At 39.4% G+C, this 24,490-nt stretch overlaps 1 protein-coding gene across 3 annotated transcripts in view; it reads left to right on the forward strand.

The window, feature by feature from the left end:
• The first annotated feature begins 2,020 nt into the window (after positions 1–2,020).
• The window catches only part of larp1b (La ribonucleoprotein 1B), a 35,807-nt gene continuing 13,337 nt past the window's right edge, over positions 2,021–24,490 (forward strand). For 2 of the 3 annotated variants that reach the window (XM_046062090.1, XM_046062091.1), the window contains exons 1-11: positions 2,021–2,780; positions 5,845–5,906; positions 8,516–8,572; positions 9,775–10,006; positions 12,283–12,456; positions 13,495–13,620; positions 13,937–14,105; positions 18,223–18,367; positions 18,503–18,680; positions 19,654–19,835; positions 21,037–21,396. In XM_046062090.1, coding sequence (XP_045918046.1) covers positions 2,426–2,780; positions 5,845–5,906; positions 8,516–8,572; positions 9,775–10,006; positions 12,283–12,456; positions 13,495–13,620; positions 13,937–14,105; positions 18,223–18,367; positions 18,503–18,680; positions 19,654–19,835; positions 21,037–21,396 — 2,040 coding nt within the window. In that variant the 5' untranslated portion in view covers positions 2,021–2,425. The remainder of the gene's footprint in view (positions 2,781–5,844; positions 5,907–8,515; positions 8,573–9,774; positions 10,007–12,282; positions 12,457–13,494; positions 13,621–13,936; positions 14,106–18,222; positions 18,368–18,502; positions 18,681–19,653; positions 19,836–21,036; positions 21,397–24,490) is intronic. The other variant, XM_046062092.1, reaches the window with a different exon arrangement.

The raw sequence follows: 24,490 nt of genomic DNA on the forward strand, positions 1-24,490 counted from the left end.
CCCCCCCCCCCCCCCCCCCCCAAAAAAAAAGATAAACAACAGGCAATATGTAACCTTAAAAATATCTCAAAAATACATACAAATATCATGTTTTCTGTCATAGAAAATGCTTTCGGAATAAGTTTTGGCTTACTGTCAACAACAATTCTGCTAATGAATTTATCAGAGAAAATAGATTACTAGTACACATTTAATGGGTTTATCATTTTACTGACTTTTTTTGGGTAAAACTTACTTGTCTGGCACATTTGTCATTATGTTGACACAATGGCTTAAACAACAATGAATTTAATGGACCCAGGAGCCACACATGTACCGTTACATACCGTATAGATACATACTTACACACAAACATTCATATATTCATAGTCGTGTACAGCCGCTAGACACAAAGTCTGTTTGTTCTGATGTTTTTATCCTCTGACTGTCACATTCATTTGTTTGTTTAGTTGTTTAAATGTAAAAGTCAAGGGACCAGAGGTTCACCTTCAAATTAACTTCAGCTAAACATGCGTCTATATTGTCCCTGTTAAAAAGTGCTGTACTTACTTTAATAACGAGGTACTTGTACTTTACTTGAGTATCTCCATTTTATGCTACTTTATACTTCCACTCCGCTACATCTCAGAAAGAAACTTTGTACTTTTTCAATGAGCCATAGTTACCTATCACTTTTCAATTTAAGATTTTACATTAAAAAAACTATATCACTATAAAATATGATGATCTTTTACAGATTAAACTACCAAAAGTATATGAAATTGTTATTATTAACTCCTCCTTGACCAACAACATCATTTAAATACTGTTAAAAATCAATACATTAATAATAATAGTCAATAATATATACAGTATTACACTGTAACACAGTAGCCACTCTGCATTATGAGCCATTTTACTTTTGATACTTTCAGCATATTTGTTAATAATACTTCTGTACTTTTGCTGAAGTGAAATTGTGAATGCAGTACTTTTACTTGTAAAACAGCATTTCTGTTTCGTTCCATTTTATGCTACTTTATACTTCTACTCCACTACATTTTGGAAGCCAATATTATGCTTTTTACTCCACTACATTTACTTGACATTAGGTATAGTTTACCTTGCAGATTCAGATCTTTAATACAAAATACAAATCTGTCAATAAATGATGATGTATTATTGTAAATTAAGCTGCACAAGTAATACCAGTTGCAACATTAGTGATGCTTATTTACATTTATGTAATCCAACTTTTTTTTTATCAAGCACATTTAAAAACAACCAGGTTGTCCAACGTTCTGTACATTAACATGAATGAATTAAATTAAAAAACACAAATAGACCATAAAATACATACAACTCTCAACCCGGGTTAAAAGCCTAGGAGTAAAGGTGAGTTTTCGGTCGTGATTTACAAACTGGAAGGCCAGCCTGATATGAAGGGGCTCTAGGTTGCGACTTCCACCACTGTCCATGTGCATTATAAGCATATATATATATATAAATATGCTTATAATTTGACTCAGGATTGTACATTGCTCACAATGTGATACAATGCAATAATAATAAAATCCCACACCGGCTACAGTATAGAGAACACATATATACACACTATAAACAGAAAGAATATAGAAAGACTGAGACAATAGTGCAATGAGCGGAGTCCAAAGGATGGATGAGATAAACAGGTACACATACACATACATGCATACACATGTACACAGTGTGATGGAGCAGAGTGAAAAGGCTGCTGGAATAAATAAGTATTATGTGCAGGTGTTATGTACTAGAGGTAGGTGGATTTGGTATATACAATATGCAAAATGACAATATGAACAGCTCTGAAATAGAGAATGGTGAATTAATAATAAATGGTAACTAGTAAACATGTAGCTGATTAGGGACAGAGTTACTGGGTTATTGTACAGGAACTGTTTGCAGTTAGTTAAATGTGTGCTGCAGTACCGTCGCGTGGCCGCGGGGGGCAGCAGAGTCACTGTTTACAGGCACACAGCAGCTGGCAGCACGAGCTCTACTTAGTTAGCGTGGAGTTGAAACGGGAGACCGAGAGGAGGTCGCTGTAGTAGTTGTTTTTTAAAAGTTAAAGAAACTCGCAGGCGAACCAATTCAGCGTGTGTCGTTTACATGGTGACAAACTACATACTCGGAGGTAACTACGTGTTGATATGTAACGGTCGATCGCGGCGGTAAACAACAACATTTAGCTCGCTGACTTCTGCATGGTCGCTAGCTAGCTAACTGTTAGCTGTAGAAGCTACTTGGCTAGCTGGCTAGCGAGGTCCAGCCCAAAAGTTGTTTACCCCAAGTTGTGGATGTGGTGTGTCCCCCCCCGAGCTTTTCGCGACTTTTCTCTGGGATAAGAGAGCAAGGACCAAATATTCACACTGGATTTAACACTGTGCGCTGTTAGGAAACTAGCAGGATGTCCACAGAGGTTGAGTGTATTAATCAGGTCGACTCGGGTTTGACAGCGGAGAGCCAAAACAAGTCCGGGGGGGCTCACCTGCAGAGAGAGCACGAAGAACAGGGGCAGAAACAACTAGCAGATGGCCCCAACTCCGAGGCAGCCAAGAGCCCGACGGACATGCACAAGAACTGCAACGAAAACGATAAAGAAAATGACCAAAGCAGCAGCAGCAGCAGCAGCGCCGACTTGGCTGCGGAGACGGTGAAGAGGAAAGTTGTCGAAGCTCCTCCGCCGAAAGTCAACCCGTGGACCAAGAGGACCACGGGCAGGGTGCCGAGCAACAACATCAACTCCAGCTCTCAAGAGAAAGGTGAGCTGTTTGTTTGTTTTAATTTCATATAAAACAGATTGTCGTGATTAAACTGTACAAGAACAGCGGGTGCAGCTGCGTCTGAGCACGTTGCTGTAGCGTTTTGACAGCGTCACTGCAGTGAAATCCACTTTAATCTCACCTGCACGGGTCTATCATACCTCATTTAAGGTTTTTAAAGAGTTGAATGAAGCACATAAACTTGGTAAATGTCAGCACAGTCAAGAGCTGTTGGAGGTGGCATACTTGCCCCATCCCCCTCTGTGCTCGGATTGCTCCCGAGCACCACGTGTTGATCACTGACAACTGCTACTTCTTCTGTCTGTAACTTAGCTGCTAGCAGCTAGCTCTCACACTGCCTTTTCCCTGTCTGGAAGTGACAGTGACGGGGATAATGCCGGTGACATGTACAGCACAAGGGGAAGCACACTGTGAGCCTAAATCAGCCTTTAGTCGGTGCTGTCTATGTGCGAATGAAGCTAAGAGAGCCAGGCTAGCTGCTGCTGTAAAGACACGTTTTGTACGTCCAATGGCTTGGCCTCCTGCAGTTCCTCCCACCAGCCTGCTCTCCACTGTCACTAGTGAAAGCACAAGTATGTCGACAGGCTGCACTGGTGGGACAAGTACTAACATCTTTTTATTTATGTACTCTGCTACAAGGAAAAGTCATGCATTCAAACTCTTAAGTGAAAGTACAAAAGTGTTAGCACTCATTATGCAGAATGTCCCATTTGTATTTGAATAATATCTATAATAAAGCTATTAGTGATGCAGTATTGTGTAGCTCAGGTGGAGGTAATTTTAATTAGTTTATTTATTTAATGAGTTATTAGTTGGTGTATATTATATATGAGTAATCTGAATCTGTAGTGGAGTAAAGGTGACTCTAAAATGTAGTTGAGTAGAAAGTATCATAGAATGGAAATACACATGTGATGTATAAGTATTTCAAAATGTACTTAAGTGCTTCAAAATTGTACTTCAGGACTGTACTTGAGTACATGTGTTTAGTTACACAGTTAGTTTTCTTTTTAACTGATTGTTTGTAAAATTTGCATGATGCAATAATGAAACGAAACTAAATAATTAGTTTTTAAAACGGCTGTATATAAGCTGCTGATTGTTTTCTGATTAAATTTCACAGAATAGCGACAAATAACATCACAATGTCCTGAAGCTCCATGTGATGCCATCAAGTATCTTGTTTTGCCCAGCCAACAGTCCAAAACCACTTTAAGTAGAATAGGATTTTTATTTTTTTTTTCGATCAATAACTACAGTTGAAGAGGTATGTCACTGATTTTACACATGAAGTTCAATTTAATATCAAAAAACATGAAGAGAAGCAGCTAATTATCACATTTGAGAAGCTGAAACCAGTGAGTGTTTGACATAGATGCCATTGACCAATCCATTTAATCAACTGAACTTGTCAGCTCTATGAAAATGTCTTCAAATTTATTTTTTTCCCCTGACAAACAGCTCAAAACCCAAAGATATTCAGCGTACAATCATAAAACAGCAGCAAAGACTCATGTTTGAGAAGCTGGAATCAATAAATGCCCTTTTTTGCTTAATAATTTACTTAAACAACTAAAGGATTATCAATCTGTAATCGATCTACTATTCGTTTATTGTCATTTAAGCACTAAAACATTTTTGGGGGATGTTTAAAGCTTTAACTACAATACAAATTTATTTTTTTACTTCATCAATAAATTAAAGGGGTACTACGCTGCCTTTGAGAACAGTAGTTTTATTTCAGGGCTGTAATAGCCCTGGTGATGTCATAGTGATGTCATCGGGGTTATGTGGGGTTCAGCTTGAGAATTTAAAGTTAAAACAAAAGTCCTGCGTCACCAACTCGGGGTGTGGGGTGTGAAAGATGTATATGTTTATCAGGCAGGAGGGTTCTAATGAAAGACACTATTGCATTCTGGGAAATGTAGGAATCCTGTTTTTGTTTGTGACTCATACTGAGGAGTAAGGACAGGTCAGGATGTCTCATCCTCTCCTACTTTTAATTTGAACTATTGAAAAATATTTTTCTTACAATCCTCTTCAGCGTTACAGATACTTAATACGAAATATATTTATTTTATGGGGTGGTGATGGAGCAGTGTAAAAGACGCATCCCTCTGGTGTGGGAGACCAGGGTTCAATTCCCACTGTGACACCAATGTGTCCTGAGAAAGACACTTAACCCCTAGTTAACCCCAGAGGCGTGCGACCTCTGACATATAGCAGTTGTAAGTCGCTTTGGATAAAAGTGTCAATTAATTGAGGAAATAATAATAACAACAACTTGGTGGCGTATTTCCTTCAATAATTGATGATCATGTATCAGGATTGGATTGATTATCTGTCTATGTGATCAGATAACTGTGCCAGTTTAAATGTTGAAACAAACAACACTGGTCACTTTACATGTATCTTAATTTTGTGATTCACTGTTATATTTGGTCAAATATGTGACATTTGGCTCTGAAATATATCAGCAGCTTTGTTAAATTCACGGTCGACTAAATTTGAGATGTGCATGTGTGTCAAGAGCGCAGAGCGACCAGGGGGAGCTATATTTGAAGCATCTGACACTGGCCAGGAATCATTTTACAGCGTTACTGCACAACCAGGTCTGTTGGTGGACGTCTGCAGGCTCGGTCAGGCATACACCCATTCATGTGGAAGCCTCGGCCCAGCGTCTCTTATCAATCCGACCATCCTCCGCCGAGCGATAGGGACCGTCAGGCTGCAGCGGACCACTCCCAGCATGCGTCTGCCTGCAGACACGCAGCCACACATTGCTGCTGGCTGTACACAGAAACACCCACAACTAGTTTAGTCTCTCTGTCAAAAACAAGGGGGGGGGATATTCATTCTGTACTGACAGAAATTCCTAGTGCTGCACAGCAGAGCATGCAAGAGTAGATGACTTCTTAACTCCAGTGTTGAGCAACCTGCTCGCTGACTGTTCTTTTAAAAAAAATTTAAAAAACTGCTGGATTTACGTCTCTCCTGTCAAATATGATAATGTCTCTTTTACTTATTTGTTCCGTATCTGCAGATCAACAAAACACTCTGAAAGTTGTCCGTGCCAGCAAGCCCAGACCAAGAAAAACCAGCAAGGTAATGTTTTGTTGTTTTTCTCCTTTTTTAGTTGTGGTGTCCAAATACTGTAGATGACAGTGACATTAATATATCTTGATAATTAATCCCAAAGCAACACTGAATAATCTGTTAATGTTGCAGTTTTATTTTGATGTTTTAGCTTAGCTTTTCATCAAAACTAGTTGGAGGTGGTAGGTGATGGTTGTATTTGAGCTTTGCCGGTTTCTCACCTGTACATAAACTCCAAAGGTTTGGCTTTTCCAAAGTCTCCCACATCCAAACAAAAACAAAAGATGTAGTTTGGCGACGCTGTGAAGTAGCGTGGTATCATGGGAGTTGTAGTCTTGATTATTAAACGGCCACTATTGCAGATAAAGATTTATCTGACGTGACTCAGGCAGAAATCATGTTCACAGACGAGGTGACGTATTTAAAGGTTTATTCACGTTATGTTTGGTCACGTTCGCCGACTTTCTTCTTCCCTCTCCTTCGTTTCTCGTGAAAGTTTCGGCAGCTGGACGGGGATGAAGAGGGGTTGTGGCGCCATTGACAGGCGATCAAATGAAACGCACCGTTACCTAGAGACATGGATTTTTGATTTCCACGAGCGTTGGGCAGTAATCATCAAGATTAAAACAAAAAAGGCTTCAGATATTTCACTTTGTGTGTAATGAATCTAGAATATATGAAAGTTTTACTTTTTGACTTAAATTACGTAAAAAAAAAATTACTTTCCCACGATATTCTAATTTTCTGAGATGCACCCTTACATAATACACGTCTAATTGATTTTAGACATTTTAATGAGGAATTGTTATATTGTAATATAAATGTTATACCTTTAAGTCTGTGGATCGTGGGTTCATGTTTCTCCCTCGTGCAGGATGGGAAATGAACACCTGCTGGTAGCCAAACGTTAAGCTGCTGCTTTGTTTGTTTTTCCAACCAGTTTCTCCGCTGCAGTTGTTTATAATAAATGGTTGGAAGGAAACCAAATAGTAGAAGTAGCTTAATACATTTAAATAGAGGATTTGGAAACAGGAAACTGTCTTAGAGATATCTCTAACTTAGAGAAGGAAAGAATCATGTATGAGATCTGTGGCTCTTTTAATGCTGCACTTTACGTGGTGATTGATTATTTTTGTGTTATTTTGCTAATGGTATTTTATTGATGTAACTGCAGCAGGACACACAGACAGTGGATTTTTGCTTGAATTGCACCCTGCTTACCCAGAATGAACCTGTTGACATTTTCATGGTCAAAGTCGCATGTCAGAGGTGACGGGTTACACTAAAGCTGCACTGCACTGTCAGGGTTGGCCGATGTGTTAATAATCTTTACCACAATACTAACAAGGATAGATATATTTCATGATGCAGCAAATGTTTGCAAATCATGCACAAAATAATCAAACTACTGTTCGAAGCACTTAACTGTTTTACAGCGTAATGACCAAATTGTTTATAATAACTTGAAATAAATACTTTTTTTAATACAGCTTGCTCATAATTTTTTATTTGGATGACAGAAACTTGTATAAATTAAATGCAACAAAAGAAAATCAAAAAAGAAGAAGACTGCTAGGATAACATGGATTAAACAATCCTGGATTTTAAATACTTAAAACTCACTTGCAATAGTTGCAAATGTTTTATGACGAAAGAAATGCATTCAACACAATTGTTAGAGCTCAAGGATATACACAATATGTTTTTGGTGAGTAACACTGAATGTAAACAGTTTGGTTTGGAAACTTCACAAGAACCTTAAATTCTCTGTGAACCAAACTTAACCAACCTTAATCAAAAACATAGAATTTAAGCCTGCCATTACTCAGGTCTTCCGACACTCAGACTGACGCAAAATAACAACTATAATAATAACTATAATAATCATTCTAAATGCAGCATCGAAACAGATCATAAGTCATAAGTTGACTGTGAGAGCAGCTCTATAGTTATTGATGTGGATTCAGATAAACATTTAATGGTAAGAAATTAAAGAGTAGACTTTTAGCTGCTGTTATTCTGTCTTTTGTGTTGACAACAAATGTTTGTTTTCTTGTGCTGTCTTTCTTTCACTACCGTCTTTTGTGATTTGGGTGAAGTGACGGAGATATATATATAATGTTAAAGAAGGACAAAATCTTTCGGTCAGTGCACATGCATCAGTGAGATCCGTTTAAAAAGCCAGAATTCCCTGAAGGATGAATTTAGTTTCGTTCCGTCGCTCTTTAGTATCAAAAAAACACAATAAAGAACACTTTGTTTTGGTATTACATGTGTAGGAGAATGGTTGTGATTGCAGTTTTTATTTCTCTTCTAAGTGTAACTTGAGCCTTCGTCTGTTTAACCTTGATCTCATATCAGACTGTCCAAATTTACAACATTCACGGCGGTGGAAAGTGCCTCGGCCTGTTTATCCTTGTTGTTTGCAGTTCTGCGACAGACCAGGAGCACTGACCTCCTTTTCCTCCCCCGATGGTTTCAACCAGAAAGCCACTCAGACTCTACCTGACCCACTCACAGTGTTCAAATAATCCCAATGAGTCCTGGTGACAGCGATCGATTTGTGAACGCTGAATTGATTATTTCTTTTTGTGTCTTTCTTTCTTTCTCAATTTTAGTCAAGTGACTTCAGCGATATCACAAACTGGCCCACACCTGGGGAACTGGCCAAAGAGGTTTGACAAGTGTGTGTGTGGTTGGGTGTGTGTGTGTGTGTGTGTGTGTGAGACATTAAAATAAACATGATTTAAAAGGAGCAACTTGTGCTTGTTTTCTGGCTCGATTACAGAAAAGCTTTTCTGATTTCTGCTCGCTAGATGGAGCACTAAAAACACCAAAAACTGCTCAGGACTCAGCTCTGCAGTCGGCCCTTTAACAGTGATTTTGGTACATGTCCACATTTTCTCTCAAATAAAAAATTGCAGAGGCTAAGTGCCCAGTCAATTTCACATATGATGTAGTCGAGCCAGAGGAATTTAAGGTTGTAAAAACTCATTGCAGAATAGAAAATATTCTTCAGGCACTTTTAGACAAAACAAGTTGTATCAAAATAGTTTATTTAGTTGTGTATAACTGTATGTATGTATATTGTCTGCATAGGAGTGCTTGAAGAATATTTTATTTTCTCTAAAACAATTTGATGTTTAAAAAACAAAACTCTTTTTCAGGTCTGTGTAAAACACCAATGTTGTTCTTTTAATGCTTTAAAATTAGCTAGAAAACCAAAATTTGTAGGTTTAAGTCATTAAAACTGGAAAAAAAAAACTTGACTTTACTAAAGAGCCGTTAGCTGTGGTTCCCAAATACATTTTTAGGGGTTTTTGCTTTGTGAAAGTACACAAAGAAGCACCAGAGCTGTGAGTAGATAAACTGATTTTTACTTCTGGGTTTGTTTAAAAGGAATTTAAGAGGCATAATGAGGTGTGGGGGAAAAAAAGGCAGTAAAAACTAAGCATAGTTTGGTTTAAATGAAATATTTTTTTACTTCTAATCTTTTTTTGTTATGTTGTGACCCCTCGGTTTGTTGAGGGATATCAGAAAAGTTAAAGAAATGCCTTTTATAAGTACCTAATTGGATCCTGATAACATGTCCTGAGAAATACCTCTTTGATAGTACTTGAAGTGGATTTCTTTGACAAGATCAAAGATTAAAATGAGATGTAGGTGTTAACTCTGAAGTCCTTGAATTTGCTGTCCAAGTAAGTACTGTGCGTCTAAAGCCTGAACTGAAACCCAAAATGTGTTTTATTTTATTTTTTTTTTACGAAGGGCAGAAGCACACACATTTAAAAAGAGAGATGTTTAAGAATGAAAAGGCCGCGTCTCGTTGCATCATCCTCTAAGAGTGTAATTATGAGCTGGTCTCTCCATCTTCCAGCAACAACAAAATGTCCTCAACAACAATGGAAAGAAGCCGCCCCCCTCGCGCAGAGAGAAGGAGAAGAGCAGTGAGCGAACGGAGAGAAAATCGGAGAGCAGCCATGACGGTGGTGAGAGCAAAGAGAACCAGGAGGCTCAGCCGGACCCGCTGGGAGAGCTGCCCAAAGACGGAGAGTCAAAGGCGGGACAGGACACCAAGAGCGCCACCCTGAAGAAGAGAGGAGGTGGAGGTGAGGAGGGTATTTTTCTCTCACTTGGTGAAGCATGTTGAACAGCATCCTTTAAATGGTCTGAAAAGTGCTTATAGCCTCTGCCGATTGGTTGGTTTCGATTAATGCAAATTTCTTCTCTGACCCGTGAAATTATTCATTCCCAAAACATCAACTTTTATTTAACTTTAAAGAAACTTTAGGCTTTATGACAACATTCACTTAACCTAATGGGTTTTAAATGTTGTCATGAGCTTAAGAATCCTTTAATCTGTAACCAGATTTGGAGATGAATGTCTTTCACTGGACAGCGATGATTTGTATCTATGACTTCTGCGCAGAGGGAGCATGTCAGTGGCTGTATTGATCACGGTTGGTGCAGATTGGTGCATGTTCTACTCTGATAATCATGTGTGTTGCACTTCCTCTGATTCACTCTCATCTTATCTTAGAGACATTTAAACAAAAACAAACAGGCACCAATCTTTTACGGAGGCTAATATGAGACGCACCACTTCTCGAGTGTTTTGTTCCAACATGAATTGAGATCGCTATAGATTAGATATAGATTTCCACAGGCTCTGAAAATCATTTTAACATGGTGTTGTACATGTCTTATGACTGAAGATAGATTTAAGATGAGCTATGCCAGGATTCTGCATCTGGATCTCTATACAAATACACATAGTTATTGACAAAAATGGGGATGCATGTTTTCAGATTATTTCAGAACATAAAATAATGCTTCTACTGGCTTTACCTCACAATGTTGACAGATCCTTCCCAGAACTATGAACATCTATTCTCACTACAAGGTCTGTTTAGTAGCCGTTCTGGAGCTTTTGATTGTATCACACAGTCTTCCTCAGCAGATGGAGTCTGCCCATCCCCTGCTGACTGATCCACTATGTAAATGTCCGCCAATTATCTTTGAAACTCGTTAAAGGAATAGTTTTCTTTCATGCTGAGAGTTAAATGGGAACATCGATACCACTCTTTTCTTTTTGTTAAATGTAAAGCAGCAGCGGGTTAGCTTAGCTTAGCATAGACACTGGAAGCAGGTAAACGGTTACCCTAGCTTCGTCAGAAGTTTACAAAATCAACCTACCAGCTCCTCACTAATTACAGGTTATAGCATGTTTGTTTAATACGTACAAAAACTGAAGTGTAAGAAGGACAAGGTGTTTGTCATAACCGCTGAACCACAATTCTTGTTTTTACACTGATTAAACAAACGAGATATCACCTTCTGGACGGCACAGGGCGGAAAAACAAAACTCACATGACGATATGTTGTAAAGTTTTAACTGAGCTCTGTCTCTACATCACAGACAAACTTTATGTCCACTGACTGCCTGGAGGGTAGCTAGTGTTTGGAAGGGAGAGGAGGTGTGTGCTGCAGCTCACTGTTTTTCCACTGGTGTTTTTGAGGGCGTGTCTGACTAGCCGCCAGGCGAGCGTTATGACGCGTATTTCGCTGTGATGTCACAGCAAAGCAGTTCAGAGCAGAGTTTTCTGTGGGAGATGGGAACTGCCTTTGGGCTTTTTCACTTTGCAAGCCTATTACATGCAAAAAAAGATGCATAGCTCAATAAAGGAGAGGGGAAAAAAACAAAAAGCATAATATGACCCCTTTTAAAAATGTCAAGGTTTTAAAATCCCTTTCTCTGACTTAGTAGTTCGACAGTTTGAGGTGTCTTTTGAGGGAAACCTAAAGGTCATTAACTTAAATTAAATGTGGCTACTTCAGAAAAAACATTAGAAAGGTTTTTCGGATGTGACGCGGTGCATGTTTTATTAGATGTCATCATTTTCAAGACACATGACTGATGAAATGCACCGTGGTCCGCTGAAATACCATTGGGGAGACGAAATGCATTATGGGATTTGGAATTTTTTTTTTTTATAAAGTTTCCATAGCTGCGCTTCAGACAGTGATAATGGCTGATGAGTGAGGGGAGCGACTTTTATGCTAATTACAGCAGTTACTTTGAGGACGAAAAGGGGGTCCATAGGTAAGAGATGTGTTGGAGGAGGAGGAGGATTTCGTGTTTGTGTCTGCTACAGAGGCAGAGAAATAAAGTTTTTCAGGTTTTAGGAGGTTGTTTGTTTTCAAACAAAGCCTCAGGTTTTAGAAGGCTTTTGTAGAGGGCGCAATAGGTCTTAATGGGTTAATAACCAGAGGATCTTTATTTAAAACACAGATTGATGAAGTTTAGTTGATTATTTCATTTGTTCCTAACTGGATTTCCAGTGTTTTGGAACAAAATTCAAGCTCTGTGTGCAATCATCGCCAGGTAACAAACGTAAGTGGGTTTCTCTGCCGCTGGAGGATGCGTCCCGGGACGACGGTGACAAGACGGCCGGCGGGGGCCCAGCACGCTCGGACACAGAGCCTACAGGCGACTTACCTGACCCCACGTCTCCCAATCACACACTCCATAATAACAGGGCGCATGATAGCAGCAGGAGTAAGTGGCCCGCAGCTCACTGTTTTCTGTTTCCGCATTCAGCCTCTGTTTTGCTTCTTTACACGCTGGTTTGGCTTTGCTGCTTGTTTGCCCTCCACTTCATATTTGCTCAGCATTTTTCTCTGCTACCATCTGGCTTTCCAGTGTCTGCGAGTTGTTTTTCCCAAACTAATGCATTGCAGGATGAAAGCATGGCGTATATCTGCTAGCCTTTTGATGCTCTTTTACCAAAAGCTTAGTGATTCATTTTGGTTAATGTTCTGCATCACACAGCTGATTCAGAGCCTGATTGGCCTCTCAACCTACAAGTAAATCTATATCCCAGTAAATGAGAATGTAAACATAATTTAAAGAAAAATTAAGTTTTTACAACCAGGTTTTATTTTCATAGTTCTGACAATCATTTCGGTTATGATAACATTTGACACACACCATCTTCCTTTCTGAGACCTGGGGAAGTCACTAGAGTCGAGAACTTGCAGCTGTCATGATAACTGATTGACCGGCTATGTAAGTTTAAAGCGGACGACTTAAAGGTTCCAGCTTCTCAAATGTGAGAATGTGTTACATAAATTAAAATGAATTGAATATATTTTGGTTTTGGACTCCTGGTCAGACAAAACAAGATGTATAAAGACATCAACTTGGGAAAAGAAAAGAAAAAAGAATCTGTACTTGTAGTCCTATTTTGATGGCCTCCAAAAAGGTGCTTTAGATAATCTGAATAAACAGAGGGCTTCTTTGCAGCATCTGTGATCATCTGACGGCTCATGTTGTCCCGTAGAAGTGGTTGTACTGATGATGCTGCATCCTCAGGTCTAGAAAGGTGTAGTGAACATTTAACTGCTGTAACCAATAGAAAATATGCATGAAACTATTATTTATTTATTTATTTATGTTAAGTTCTTAATATAATTCCTCAGGTGTATCAGGTTTTATCAGCCCCTCCTAGAACACTTTAAGACTTGTAGTTTGGGAACCGCTACGTGAAGCATCTGTACGATCTGACACTGAATGTTTGCGTTTTCTTGTTAACAGGTTGGAGAAGAGAGCAGCGGGACTTTGGAGATGAGACCGCCAGCGTCCGGAGTGACAGTGGGAGCATTCGTGGAGGAATACGAGGCAGAGGGAAAGGTCGTGGACGCGGGAGAGGTCGTGGTCGAGGTGCGGTTTTTAGTTTCACCAGATTTTTACGCTGTGTAAGTCATGTTGACGGTGTTATTTTCTGTTTGTTAACCTGCTCTGTTTGTATTATGTCCCATTCTTAAAAACTCTGTTTTTAATTCCTCGCAGCAAAGCTTTGAGCCAGGGTTTTATTTTAGCAGCTTTTGTAACAACTTTAGAGAAAAGCCGGGAGCCGAGTTTAGCTTCTCAGGAATGTTTTCATTCACATCCTTTACCAGAAAACAACATTGCAATGCTTGCATTTTATTTAGTCATTGTTTCTCAGATTTAATTTCTGTGTTTTCTGTTCTTTAAGGTCGTTATGAATACTCTCAGAACTTCCGGGACTCTCAGTCGTCTGACGGCTCTGTTCAGGTCCCCTCAGAGTTTGGCACCAACATGGTTTACTACTACGATGATGGCAGCAAGGTCCAGATGTACACAGTGGATGAAAAGCTTCTTAAAGAATACATCAAACGCCAAATGTGAGTATTTGACAACTACTTAAAAATAAAGAAAAGTATTAATCCGGTAGGTTGCAGTACATTTCTGCTAACAACCTATGTGATTGGAAACATGGGGGCTTTCAGAAGCACACTGACTAACTGGAAGTGTGGTTAAGATTCCTTCATTACCAGGGAAAGAAATGACACTAGTTTTCCTCACCACCACCTCACTTAATGTCCAGAGGTCAAACGAGACCCATAAACCAACCCGAAATTGTAATGAAACATTCATATTGTTCATTTCCGCCCTCGGCCAGAATGGTTTTACGCCTGTTGCTACAGGAAAAGATGGAATGAAGACTTCCCCTCAACATCATTTGTTGTGCAGAATGAAAAAAGCACTCAGTATGTTGTTAAAAAAACACTTATTTCAAATGCAGCATCTTATACATAAAATGCTCTACAATTTCACAGTTCAACATGACACATTTTTCTGTATCCAGTTTCCATCCGGCTTCATTTAAATGATAATTCATTAAATTATAAATACATAGAATATTCAAGGGGACAAGTGACAGTGAGGGAAGAGAGTGTTTTTGTACATACTGCGTTTGTGGACTCACAGGGCTACTTCTCTTAAAATGTGGGTTTTTGTTCCATCCTAATGTTGCTTATCCTTTTTGTATTCATTTATTGTATTAGAGTAAGTTGTTTTACTCCTAGAGAAAGTATCTTTGGATCTTTTGAAATCTGCATCAAACAAGTCCTTCGAACCGTGCTAATCTATGGGACGCTGTAGGTCTGCAGTCGAGATCCAGGCAATCTAGTCTTAATTATCTCTTTAGTGAAGCAGGGAATGACATTTTGACTACAATTATGTATCAGGGAACGGAAAAACATTGCAGAAAATGGTCAAAGTAGGAAGGTTGTGTCTGTACAGAGCAGGTGTGAGTGTGACTGAAGGACTAATGAGCAGTGAACAGAGCATGTGTGGTCAGCAGTGCTCCTCAGGGAGCTTCAGTGTGTCCTGCAGGGGGCGTTGTGCGCTCTGTTTCTGATTGACAGCTTTGGCCTCATTGCAGCAGCAGACTCAGGATAGTGGATGGTGAGTTGGACTCCTAAATATAGCCCGAGTGCCTCAGAGGGGACAGGGGATGAATGGAAAAAAAAAAAAACAGTTTCAGGCAGGAGGGTGATGGGAGAGAGTGTGTGGTGATGGATGAGGGAGGGAGGCAGGAAGGGGGGGGAGATGATTGAGAGGGGGAGGAGGAAGGGACATTCTTGTCTTCTCGCGTCTCCCTCAGTGGTATTCAGGCTGCCCACTCAGCCTGCGTTACTCCACATGAAACGACGACACTCGACTGCCTGCAGGCTGAGCTTGACGTACAGACGTGTGTGTGTGTGTGGTGACGTTAAGTGGTGTGACAAGAAATGGACAGAGAGCTTTCCCAACTACAGATTTGAAGCTCCAGTCAGAAAATTCTACATTTATTGTTGATTAGATTTAGAAGAAGAATTGTAATATGACAGTTCTGCTTAAATAGATTTCTCTCTGTTGTTAATAAGGGCTGGGGGGGGGGTTGCTACTGAAAGCTGGCATTGAATGTCTTGTCACATTCATTATCTTGTTTGTTTATTCTTTGATGAGAGAGTTCCTGATTCAAATTAAATTTTCGCCAATTTTAGACCATTAAATTCTGTTTTGGATGCTTGTGTTTATTAGAACCCGACCGATATATCGGCCGGCCGATATTATCAGCCGATATGAGCTAATTGCATTTAATCGGCATTGGCCGTTTATAGCGGCAGATATATGATTATTAAAAAAGAAACATAGAGTCAGATCCTTCACTCATGTCATGGTTGTTGCAAAGTTTGCCTACCAGAGGGCGACCAGCTGCAGCTCCCCTGTTAACAACGCTGCCTCTCCACAAAAACCTGGGCTGACCAGCTGACCGGAGTTTACCAGAGCTTACTGCAGCATTTAGAAACACGCAGAGTGATGTGAGCGGTGTGTCGGTCTTTTGTCAAGTTAATTACATGACTTTAATAATTATAATTAAAAACAGACCCAGTCACTTCTCCGTAATGAGCCGTTAAACTATAGTTTCTGGTGTATTCTAAATATATCTGCGGGCCGCCTGTCTGCAGTTAGTCCGACATTATTAAACCAGAGCGGACATGTAAATAAATGTGAGCTGAAGAAGAATCTAACACGGCTTCCTGTAGCGCCTCTTTTTGTGACATTGTAGATGTGAAACACTGTCAGAGCCGTAGCTACTCTGGTTGTAGTCATAACTTTAATTGAATGAAATCTCAAAGTTGCAGGTCCTCGTTGTAGAGAGTCATGTAGTATTAGATGCATTCAGCAGCAGCTCACTGTATCCTAGACTACACGATTTATACCGATGGTGGTTAAATGGTTTCACGTAGCTTTGGTTAATTAAAGAGTTAAAGAGTGCTGGTAAAGGGGTGAACTAGATGTGAATATGCTACATTGAAATTATGGCAGATTATGTGTAAAGTGAAAAACACATGCTTATTCTCTCACTGTCTCTGTTTACAGGCTGCTGAAAAAGTTGCACCTTCTGGTAGCAAATATTTATTGATGTGCAATTGTTTACATGTTCACTTTTTGAGACTGAAATCTATTTTATTAACATAATCCATTTAGGAAACAGTTTTATAGCCCACTTACATACCAGCTTTCAATATCGGGCTGTTCTAAGTGTAGTTTATACAGTAAAGGGGTCTACTATCCAAATAATTCTTAAAATCAAAATATCTGCTCATAAATCGGCTCTTTTTCACTTTAATATCGGCATAGGCCCCCAAAAACCCATATCAGTCGGGATCTAGTGGTATAGCTTATGTTAACATAAAAATAGTTTTACAGAAAAACATGTTTATATTTCTCAGTAGTATGAAAAAGGTTTTGTGTTTGTACTGGATACTCGGGTATCATATTGGCACTAAAAACAGTGTACACAAACAAGGAATTTCTCTTGTTGCTTTCAATGTAGTTACACAGAAATAGAAATACAGCTTAAAACAAGGGCTACAAAGGTAAACAACAACTATTGTGGACATATAAACACAATTGTACCTTCATAATGTCAAAAGACACACACATTGATTCAACATACTCCGTTCGTGAAAGCTCTTACTAATTGTAGTTTGAATGCTCAGTGTTCGGTTGCTGTTTTCCAGGATAAATCTTGTAGTGCACACAAAATGATGCGTTAAAAGTTTTTATATCAGCAGTAACAACAATCATTTTCACTGCTGATTAATAAGTTGATTATTGCAAATACCAGAAACTAGTCTAAAATGCCAATGACTATCCTGGGTGCCACACATTTAAAGAACAATAGCTTTAAAACACTTAAACCCTCCACATTATTCAATTCAAGTATTTACAACTGAGCTGCAAGTCCTCAAATTTCAGAAGCTAAAATCAGAGAAGGATTGACATTTCTGCTTGATGTAAGTTAGTAAGTCTCATCATTGATCTCTTTAATGAGACCTGAGTACAAATTAGAGACAGTTCAGTCACAAAAGTCAGTCATCACACACAGATCCATCCATCCATCGTCAACCGCTTATCCTGCATACAGGGTCGCGGGCGGCTGGAGCCAATCCCAGCTGGCATCGGGCGAAAGGCGGGGGTACACCCTGGACAGGTCGCCAGTCCATGGCAGGGCCACACATAGACAAACAACCACTCACGCTCACACCTAAGGACAATTTAGAGTCACCAATTAACCTAGTCCGCATGTCTTTGGACGGTGGGAGGAAGCCATCAGGGGTCGGCAAATAAGTCTGGCGTCGGGCCAATTTTTTCCCCAGTCATTAGATGGCGGGCCAGAGTGTCGTCAATTGACCATTTAAATTCCGAAAGTTACCGTGCGTGCGATTAGCTCAGTTAGTAGTGCACAGGAGTCCCGTTCGGAGGGCTATGTGTTCAATCCCCACTTGCCACAGTATTTTTTTTATTTCCTTTTTTCAACAAATTGATGGTGAAGAGATCGTATTGTCTCTCCTCATTAAGACATCGTTTTCACTTTAAACGTGTGTTCCTGAATGAATGAAATCACAAACTGATGTTGTTGATGAGGACTAAATGCATTAACGTCGTCCTCCTCCTCCTCCTCAGTGAGTACTACTTCAGCCTCCACAACTTAGAACGGGACTTCTTCCTGAGGAGAAAGATGGACGCGCAGGGCTTCCTCCCCATCTCCCTCATCGCCAGCTTCCACAGAGTGCAGGCTCTCACCATGGATATCACCCTCATCATGGAAGTAAGCCTACATGCGTCTTTTGCTCCATATTATGTTTCAAAGATCTCAGGAAAACCGGCCCCTTCAGTCATGAATTTGCTTAAACTTGGGGGAAAATTATAGGTTTAATGACTTTTAATAAATCCTGCTCTCCAGGCTCTGAAGAGCAGCAAAGAAGTGGAGCTGGTGGACGACAAGGTTCGCTGTAAAGTCGACCCAGAGCGCTGGCCCATCCCCACCCCTACCATCGTGGGTTCCCCTCGGACCGACTTCTCCCAGCTCATCAACTGTCCCGAGTTCGTTCCTCGACAGACCCTCAGCTCCACAAACTCTGGTCAGTTGTTCAGCTCAGCCCACTGCTTCTCTTTTTAGAAACTAAAGCGACGATTAAAGAAGTCGTCTTGTGTTTTTTATTCCATGTATACACCAATATACTACTAATAAGTAGTATCAAGTATAAGTAATCCAAGGGTGCTAGTTATTAATTACCAATTAATGCACACAAGTTATTTATTCAGTCGGATGAATTAGTGGCAGAAAAATGTGAAATTGTCAGCAAAAATCAGGTTTTCATCTTACCTTATGTGAGAAGTCACTGCTTTTCTCAGATACTGTAAATTAAATATATTTGGGGGTTTGGAACTGTTTGTCGGACAAAACAGAGGATGTCGTCTTGGGCCTTGAGAACGTGTCACATTCACTGTCTGACATTTCATAGATTGAACTATGAATCTGTTAATTGATCATGAAAACAGCTGCAGTCATTAATGTTGCCTCAGTATGAATTAGTAATGTGCACTAGGGCTGCAAGTAACTGATTATTATTTGGTCTATAATGTGCCAGAAAATAGTGGAAAATGTCCGTCACAATTTCCCAGAATGAATTTTTTTGACCATCAGTCTGAAGACATTAATTTTTCTATGATGAAAAGCTGCAAATCTTTTTATTAGTATTATTTAAAATGTAAGAAGGTGGTGCAGCATTATAAATGACTTAAATGATTGTAACTCTGTTGTGCATATAATAATGACTTATGACACTGCGTCCTACTTTTGCCACAATGCAATAGTGTCTTCAATTAGAATCCACAGATTTTACCCCTGGGCGTATATTTAAATGCAGCAGATACAAACAATGTGAACTTTTCCCCTCTCTCTGATCACACGTTTAAGGACACAGAATCAGAAGCAGTGTTGAGATTTCAGTCTTTAGCACCTCTCTGGCTAAATGAGAGCTGACAGTGTGATGTGTGAGTTTTAAAATCGCGTTGAAGGTTGTTTAAGGGCGATGTGTTGGGGCCTTTCAGCTTCATCGCCTGTGGAAAAGACTCCTCCCGAGTCTGCCGAGCCTCAGGAATCTGCTGAACCCAGCTCCTCCAGCCAGGAGTCCCTTCCAGCCTCAGACGCCTCCACAGACACCCCCCAGTCCGACCCCGACGCGTGGATCCAGGTGGAGAAACGCCACCGACAGCCCCCCGGAAAGGCAAAGGTACCCAAAAATTCACTTTGAAGTCTAAATCAGCTTAAGCCCTATGATCTATCAATCCTTCTATTTTTCATCCCTTTTTGTCTTTCATCTTTTTCACATCCCCCCATCCGTTTGTCGCCTGTCGTTTCCACCTGTTCGTCTCTCTGTTTGTGTCCTCCACCTTTCGGCCGGCAGCATGTCAGTGATGATGTGCGTGCTGTCAGCTCTTCTCCTCCCTCAGCGCTCCAACCCGACTGCCTCCCCTCTGCAGTTGAGTACTTCCTGCTCTCACTCGCTTTCCTTCGGCTCGCTCTCCTCTTTGCTTCTCGTTCAAATAACGTCTCATTATGTTGTACCTCAAAACTTTTCTCGTGCAATTTTCATTTTCACGTAACTTCATTTCTCAAATTCGTCACCAGTCATGTTTGTTTTTCACCCTTTATCTGATCTTACTTTACGTAACGTTCCCAGCCATCCATACCTGGAAAAGAATTTTAATACAGCGTATTGTAGAAACAGAGCAGGTAATTTACCGATAGTTTGATTTACAATAATTTGATTTCATCATAATTGTTTATCACTATATAATAAACATTGATGTGAATGTCTGAATGAATACAAAGTCTATTGTTCATCAGATGTGAATTTAGATCATTATTGAAATAGGACATAATAATATGCCCCTTTTTATTATTGCTTTGATTAAGTAAAGATTATAATGTTTTATACATTTTTAAGAAGGATTTTAACACAGAGAAAGCAACACATACTTTAAAAAAAAAAATAAAAGACAACAACAAGATTAGGTGTTATTTTGTAATTATAAAAAAATGTTATTCCTGAAAACCACTCGACAGATCTAAGACTTATTTTCATTTTCAATTTTACACTACTACATGTTTTAGCTTTTCCTGCAGGCGAGTTAAAACACTCCCTGTCATGTGGCATGTTGGATCTGTTGGTCATAACACTCACCCTCCCTTTTCCTAAAATAATTTCAATAAATTCCTTTAACCTCGAACAAAAACCACTCAAACAAATCTTCCAGTGTCAGGACAGACGTGAGTAGTGTCAATCTTCTCATTTAACTCTCAGCATTGAAGTGTACAAGCATATTCCCCAAACGTCTTTAAACCTTCTCATTTTATCACCCTATCCTGGAGTTTAATTCTCTCCTTATGTGTTCCTTCGTTAATCGCTGTGCATTCACTGTGTCGTCCAGGAGCGCAGCGAGGCGCCTCCGCGCAGCCACCAGGCTCCTCCGCAGGCCGAGCCTGACCAGGAGGAGCTGGACTTCCTGTTCGATGAAGAAATGGAGCAGATGGCGCCCAGGAAGAACAAGTTCACCGATTGGTCAGATGAGGACGACTCTGACTATGAGCTTGACGACCACGACGTCAACAAGATCCTCATCGTCACTCAGACCCCTCCCTACGTTCGTAAGCACCCCGGTGGCGACCGGACGGGGAACCACGAGTCCCGAGCCAAGATCACCACCGACCTGGCCAAAGCCATCAACGACGGGCTTTTCTACTATGAACAGGACCTGTGGAAAGAAGAGGACCAGATCGAGTGCAGCAAAGTAAGAAAAACATGGAGAAAAGTGTCTCAAAAAGTGATATTAGGAAAATAATTACAGACTGATGAAGGATTAGAAAGCTTCCAAAGTTTGGGCTGTAGATAAACATATGGAGATTCATTCCTACTGGCCATTTCTTCCTATTTGGAATTCCCCAATCCCTGTATTTGGCATTTATTTCAGTTTTTTAGATAAATAACACACTAGAAAAATCATAAAAATGCTTTCAGAAGACTATCAAATGTTTATGTAAATACTGCTTTTTACTCGGTTATTTGATCATGTTAAAACAACTTTTTAAAAAGACCTGAACCCATTGTTATTATACACACAAAGGGCAGCAGATGGCAAGACACAAGGTCCTCAGGTTACACTCTTATTACAGCAGTTTTTACAGTGTAAGTCTCAACTCTTGAAAGAAATGTGTGTATTGTCTGTTTTAAAGAAATGGTCTCAAGAACATTGAAAGAAATTTCAATTTAAATACACAAACTTGCACAGCTTTGGAGTTGTGAGAATGGACTGGATTCCAGTCTTTATGCTAAAGTAATGTTAATCAGCACATTGTGTTTGACTCACCAGAAGGGAAATTCTTCTTGCATCGAGGAGAACCTGACTTAACATAAGATGCACAAAACACACTGAAATGTATATATATATAACGTACAATATAAATATATAAAACATGCTAAAACCTGACATCAGTACCTAAAACCTAGTTTTTATATATGTGAAGTGTTGAAGATATTTTCACCGTCACCACCCTGTGACGGGATGCATTTAATCACCCAGTTAGAAATTATTATAAATATATTTTAATATTTAGATTTAATTTGCCGATTTGGTATTTGTTGACCAATATCAAAAGTTTTCACAAGACACTTGGGTATTTAGCATTGCATTTTATACTACAATATCAAGCTTACAATAAATACTTTAATTTTTAGTCAAACTCAGGGCTAATGTTGATGTCCAACAGTCAATAAACTGGATTGTTCTGGTTTGTTCGGCCTCGGAAAAACCTGATTCACTTCCTGTTATTGAATTAGCTGCCCTTTTGTTGGAATTTTTTAGCCGTTGCCTGTAGGTCAATGGGGGGAACTCTGCCCACAGTTAAACTGTACAGAAGCAGCCGAGCTCCAAATACACAGCACTTCTTATTGTAAAGTTTGGAACACTTCCTGAAAGCTTGAGGCTTATTTTTATGACTGCGTTGCTTCAGTGCAGTTACAATGCAACTTTTACAGAGAACACCGAAAAGTTCTTTTACTCTTGACTAGAGCTTGAAAAATGACACATCTTCCAATAAACTTATAATTGTGGCAGCACGAGATTTGCAGGGAAGATAGACCTTTGAGATAATCTGTACTTGAACAACAGCTGTTTTATATACGTGTTTGTTTTATTGGTGAGCCAAACTAAAATTTAATGGACTTACTAATGAGGGGATTTTGCACTGATTTCATGATGCTATTTAAATTTGATTTAAAAAGTTTTGGTTTTTATTTTATCCGTGAAGTTTAAAGTATATCATACAGATACACTTCTCAGAATTTATACATAACTTTTAGCACAAATGCACATGTCATTTATTCACTGAGAAGACACGCAACGGTGCATCTTTAAACTTTTAACACTGATGTCAGATCTTTCAGCTGAAAATCATGATTACCTCGTCTTAAATAAGGAAGCAGATTGTCCCACTGAGGGACATGACATTCGAACCTGGGGCTGGAAAATAGGTCAGACCGGTTCTTTACTGTAGAACTGAAGAGTTTAACTTGTGCCTTTTGACACTGTCAATAAAAATAAGTTGCACTCGAGTAGTTTTCTCCAGACTTTTAGGTTTCAGAAGCCTCCTTGAAGCTCAGAGAAGCTCAGCACTGCTGGCACTCTGAGCCCTTTGTGACAGAGCTGTTAAGTCTCACACTGTAGAGGGAGACAAAAATAAACTATTATTTATTGCCTACTATACAAGCCTCCTGTCTACATGTGTGTCATGCAGCTGCTGCCAGAGCCAAGTGACCTGGAATAGCTGCCTGGTCTGCAGAAACACTGTCTGTAGGTTACACAGCATTATATAATCCAGACTAGTTTAACGACGGTTACAGTCTAATGTAGTGTTTGTTTTTTGAGGTATACTGGCAGCCTCTTATCTAAGGCTGCAACTAATAATTATTTTCATTCACTATTAGATCGATTAATTGTTTGGTCAAATAAAATGTCAGTCAGTGTTTCCCAAAGCCCAAGGGGACGTCCTCAAATGTCTCTCAAAGAGATTCAGTTTGTTGTCACAGAGGAGTAAAGAAACTAGAAAATATTCACATTGGAGAAGCTGGAATCAGAGAATTTTGACATTTTTGCTTAAACAATTATTCAATGATCAATTATCAAAATAGTTGACAACTAACCCTACATCAGCACTTCATTAGCATTACACCATCAACTAAATGAGCAGGTTGAAACAGACAAGTCTATTCTCGTTCATCAGCAGCTGAACACTTCCTTGTTGCTTCTAAGGAAAAAAAAAAAAAAAAGGAAAACAAAACATGCTGCCATCTCCCCAAAGTAACTTTTAGTCAAGTGAAAGTTCGGCATTAGTTCAACAAGCGTGAAGTGAAAGTTGACAAGAAGGACTTTCGTATTTAACTACATGTACATGTATTTTTCATGAAATAGACCAGCTGAAAAAAAATTTAAACTTATAAGGCCAAAAAATTTGCATAGACATTTATTTAATGTGAAAAATCCATTTGTATTCCTTTATAAATCTATGTTTTGCGCTTGACAAGTGTGATTCAGTCTGAATCCCTCATCAGTTGGTTAGCTGCTCTGTTTTAAAAAAATTAGCGCTTCAGCTAATGATTAGTTTGCATGATTGATTCATCATTTGTTCTCTAACACTAAACTACTGTAACAATTCCTTAAAGCATTATATAATCCAGACTAGTTTAACGACAGTTACAGTCTAATGTAGTGTTTGTTTTTTGAGGTATGGACTCTTATCTAAGGCTGTCAAATAGCTTGTTTGACGTATGTTGATCAACTAATAGATTAATTGACAAATCATTTTTAAAACAAATAGAAGTAGTCAACA

Source organism: Micropterus dolomieu, linkage group LG11, assembly GCF_021292245.1.
Source record: "Micropterus dolomieu isolate WLL.071019.BEF.003 ecotype Adirondacks linkage group LG11, ASM2129224v1, whole genome shotgun sequence".
Classification (NCBI taxonomy): Eukaryota; Metazoa; Chordata; class Actinopteri; order Centrarchiformes; family Centrarchidae; genus Micropterus; species Micropterus dolomieu.